The 4,971-nt window shown below is 27.3% G+C and overlaps 1 protein-coding gene across 1 annotated transcript in view; it reads left to right on the top strand.

Annotated features, from left to right (window-relative positions):
• LOC100812400 (uncharacterized) overlaps positions 1-2,187 on the top strand; it is a 4,522-nt gene extending 2,335 nt beyond the window's left edge. The window contains exons 4-6 of the mRNA XM_041016184.1: positions 812-897; positions 1,110-1,201; positions 1,541-2,187. Coding sequence (XP_040872118.1) covers positions 812-897; positions 1,110-1,201; positions 1,541-1,782 — 420 coding nt within the window. The 3' untranslated portion in view covers positions 1,783-2,187. The remainder of the gene's footprint in view (positions 1-811; positions 898-1,109; positions 1,202-1,540) is intronic.
• The last annotated feature ends 2,784 nt before the right edge of the window (positions 2,188-4,971 follow it).

Raw genomic sequence — 4,971 nt, 5'->3', positions numbered from 1 at the left:
ATTTCATGATTTTCATATATATCTGGATTCTGATTTTAGTATTCCTAATTAGATTAGAATCCACAAATTAGGCATAGGGAGGGAATAGGGAATGTTCTTTTTTAGAAGTTTGTACTGTAATCACCAAAAATCTTTAGTGATAGGGTATCCACAAAAGGTTAACTGTGACTTTTGACTTATGATCATGAGAATCCAAAGAGAACTTGTTTTTCTCTTCTCATAATAACTTGACACTTCTTAGTCTAGTCTCTGCTATCTCTTTCTTCTGCGGAACCCCCCCACCCCCACCTTCTTCAACGTAATTAATTATTATTCTCATTTTTATACTTCTTAAGCATATGTTCTCCTTTAAAAAACTTTTGCTGAATGTAGTTTTCACTTTTCTGTGTTTGGATTCTTGTGATTTTTTTTTGAAGAGGATTCTTGGGATCTATATATACAAAAAAAATCCTTAATTTACTCCTTCAAAAGATTAGCATATATCCACATCTGTTCATCTTTTATAAGTTTTATTATTAAATTAAATCCTTAAAGATATAAAATGGTAAGGGTTTTATCCAATTCAATGTCACGACTTACAAAACTTGAGGGTATAAAATAAAAATCCTTGAAGATGCAAAACCGTAATCAAATTTGTGTTTTTTTTTTTGCTTTAATTCTGTGTAAAGAGAAATTTAAATATTTGCAATATTAACTTTATGACAAATGTTTCTAACTGTGCACGCATTTGAACAAATTCTATCAAAATTAATTTTATCTAAGATTGGAACAATGGCACTCTGTTGCTGACTAATTTATTTTCTTCTTTCAGATTACTGGCTTAGCAGAAAGATACCCGGGATTGATGTCACTAAGAAGTGTAGATCTTTCCCCAGCAAGTTGGATGGCAGTTGCTTGGTAATTAATTTTCTCTTGCATGTTAAACATGTTCTATTTTTTTTTTTTTGTCCTTTTTCTACCACATCTCTGGTGGTCCTTATGGTTAAATTAATTCTGATTTAATTTGATTTCACCGAGTATCCTTGATGTTAGGCATATTCTAATGGAATTTAAGTATTTATTATACATGATCAATCGATGAATGGATCTTTCATGGATACTGTTTTCAGGTACCCCATATATCATATTCCCATGGGAAGAACAATTAAAGATCTCTCAACATGCTTCCTCACTTACCACACACTTTCATCTTCATTCCAAGGTATTATCATTATTATTCATTCCTTATTCATTCCTTACACTATCATTCAATTACAAATTATTGTTTAAATTACTTTTAAAATAATTATTTTAAAAATTAATAAACTTATTATACATAAAGAATTAAAATCGAATGACTATGTAAAATTGTGAGCATATAATCCTTTTTCTCCAACATGATTATGCACAACTACTGTACCCTTTTAACCTTAAGGACTTTTGGTTCGGAAAAGAAAAAAAGATCTTAAAAATCCACCCAAATAAAACCGTAAAATTTTGGAAAGACAATATGCATTAAGTGGAACTTTTTCTTTCTCATGTGTGTAATTGTTGTGTATAGATATGAACCTTGATGATGATTCCGAGGGAGCCCACGAGAAGAGGAAAGAAGGTGAAGGAATTTCGTTGCCAGCGTTTGGTTTGGCCACGTATAAGATGCTAGGGAATGTGTGGGTCTCAGGGAATTGTGGTAGGGACCAAGAAAAACTAGTCTCACTATTGAGCGTGGCAGATTCATGGTTGAAGCAACTAAGGGTCCAACATCATGACTTTAATTACTTCATGGGCATTCGGCATGGCTAAAGACAATTAATGCACACTACTTTGCAAATTTGACCCCTAAAAAATCCTCTCTTTTTTTTGGATATATATTTGGTTGTTGTGCCCTTTGCTTGGACCATTAATAGCAACCCTTTTTGTTGGCTTTTGAGTGTGATGAGGAATGAGGATTTGTAGTAGTACTTTGTAGTTGTTTAATCAATTAACCCTTTGAGAGCATTTTAATTAGGACACAAGCCTTTGTAAGGGTAAGGGTAACCGATCAAATGAGTTGACTCCTTTTGTATGTAGAGTGATAGGTGAGGAGGCAAGAGTTGTTATAGTTACTAAGATGATGTGAGAGTGAGACTACATAGAACTTTGAAACTTGGGTTGTGTATGATCACTTGTTAGTATTGACCAATGATGATGATGACCGTTATAGTTTGAGACGTGGAATTTTTCTGTAAATGCCACCGATCCACTGGCTCTTGTTTGCAAATAGATAAGCATCCCATGATACCATGAACATTTTTTATGATAATTGTTGTTTTGGTATGCATTGGTTTGGTAAAAAGAAAAAAAAAGAGAGTTAAAGAATGCAATCTAGTGATGGAGATGCATGAGAAATTGAATGAACGGTTGGCCATTTGCCATGCATGACATGTAGGTTCTGAGCTTTTATTTCCGCGTGGACCCATCATATATAATAATAAAATGTATCTAATGCAACGACATAGCACATGGCCTAGCTTAATTGTCCTTTTAAAACAATTTATATATGGTTGTAAAATTCGCATAAATATCTATCCTCACCTAAAATTTGGAGGCAAAATAACAATTTTAATTCATTTGATAATTAGCCCATATCCACATGCGGTTTTAGGTAGCCGCATAATCGTCTCCCTCTTTTTACTCTATTGAATTAGATATTTTATCGATTATTTTTCTATTTAATATTTATTTAGTGAAAATATTTTTTAATTTCTTGGAATTCTTTTTAACAAATTTCATTTATAATAAAATTATACTTTATTTTTTATGAAAATTCTATTATATCCCATCATATAATTTTATGGTTAATATCTTAATTCATATCAGCAATCGTTTTGTTTTAGTTTAACTATTTCATTTTTTTCTTTTAAAATGAACATTTATCGAACTAAGTTAATTTGTAGTTATTCATTTAAATACCCAATTAAATTTACGCAGTTATACTATCAATACATATTAATTATTCATTTAATGTAACCAATTAAATCTACCCAATTATACTATCAATACATATTTTTCAAATGTAGAAGTCGATATTCTATGGTTATTTTTTAAAGATATTTCAATTAATTTTTAGTTTTTTTTTAGTTGAAAAGCTCATTTAGCTATTTTGTAAACAAGTTTTTTTTAATAATTTTTAATAATTTTTTTAGTGTTTTTTAAATGTTACTTGAAGTAACATTTTTTAAGATATTAGCTTTTAGGTTATATTAAAAAAAATAGCTTAAAAATTAATTGAAAGTTGAAAAATTAGTTTATTAAATTAAAAGTATTCAATAAAATTAATTATTAAAGTAACTGAAAAGTATAAAATGACAAAAAATAAACATATTTATATTTTACTATTCTATGTTACATTTTTTTCATGTTACGTATTCTACTATTAACCTTATACTATTTCTTAAAATACTTTTAATCAAGTTTAAAATAATATAAAAAAATACACTGAAGTAGACATTATATTTTTATTATGTTAATTAATGTAATAGTTAAAAAAATAAAAAATAAGGACAAATGGTAAAGAGAAATTATCAAATAATAGCCATAATTAAGTCCTATGTTTCTTTTTTTATTGCTTTTCTTTTTTTATTTGTCATACTAGGAAACTTTACAATTGAATTATTATAAAAGAAAACCTATCAAAGCATTAAAGAGTAGTGAAAAAAAATTAAAAATATCATTACCTACAGAAAAAAGATTAGTGTGCATGTTGCGAAATAAAACAAATGGGTCTGCATGTTGGAGAAAAAAAAAGACGAAAAACATATGAATAAGTAAAAAAAGAAAAAAATAATAAAATCATGATGTGCTAAAAAGAGTAAGTAGGAAATTTGATAACTAAGTTAAGGATAAAAATAAAGAAAATATAAAAAATTAGAAGTTAACATTTTAAAAAATGTTATTATAAGTAATATTTTAAAAAACATTAGAAGCTATTGAGAAATTATTAAAAAAAATTGTTTATCCAATAACCAAACGAGTTTTTCAACTAGTAAATAAAGATAGAAGCTAGCTGAAATGTTTTCTTTAACATAGCCTCTTGCTTTTTATATTTTCTTTCATATTTACCTTCAATATATTTTTTTATCTTTTATATTATTTTTTTCCAAATAAATCATGATTTTATTATTTTTCTGTTATTTTATATTTTTTAGCTACTTTAACATTTAATAATTAGTTTTATCAAATACTTATAATTTAATAAGTTAATTTTTTAACTTTCAAATATCAATTAATTTTTTTATCGTAATTTTAACTTTTCAACTAATATTACCGAATATGAGAAACTAGCAACTTGTGCAGGTTTAGATGATATCAAGTCCTAGTTTTTTAATAGTAGATTATAAGTTTTGATCTGCAAAGGTTACATGGCTTTGACCGTTAGATTTGTGGACCGATTTTTCTTTTCTCATACAAAAGGTAAAAATTATTTTAATTATTTTAAAGTGGAACATGATACAATAAGGAGTCAAGTTAGTTTTCTATTCTTTTTCTTCACACAGTTGGATCATCTTGGACTTGAACCAAAGATCTCACCGTAAAAAAATCATCACACCTAAAGTTTAACCAATTAACCAATTAGGAGAAAATCAATAGATTTCTTTTCAAGAGCGATTCATAAAAGTAAAAAAGATGTCATTTTTCTGCTTGTTAGCAGACTGATTGGGTTAATTAGCAAGTCAAGTTTTTTACCAAACAAAAAAGTAGGCATAGATGCTTTCAGATGCTGGTCTTTTTAAAACGCGGGGGATATATTAGTGTTAATCATAAAAATTGTAAATGTGTTATCGATAAGTTGTAATTTGTGTAACTATATTTTCATGCTAGATCTGATTAATAAATAATTTTTTAATCATTAGATATAAAACTCATATTTTAATTGTAACTTTTTTTTTATCAAACAATCAACTACAGTGTTTTTAACTTAGAAATTGTCTATATATTAATAAAAATAATAAT

The sequence above is a fragment of the Glycine max genome, chromosome 6, assembly GCF_000004515.6.
Source record: "Glycine max cultivar Williams 82 chromosome 6, Glycine_max_v4.0, whole genome shotgun sequence".
NCBI lineage: Eukaryota > Viridiplantae > Streptophyta > Magnoliopsida > Fabales > Fabaceae > Glycine > Glycine max.
The sequence above is the reverse complement of the archived record's forward strand: the minus strand, read 5'-3'. Positions and strand labels throughout refer to the sequence as shown.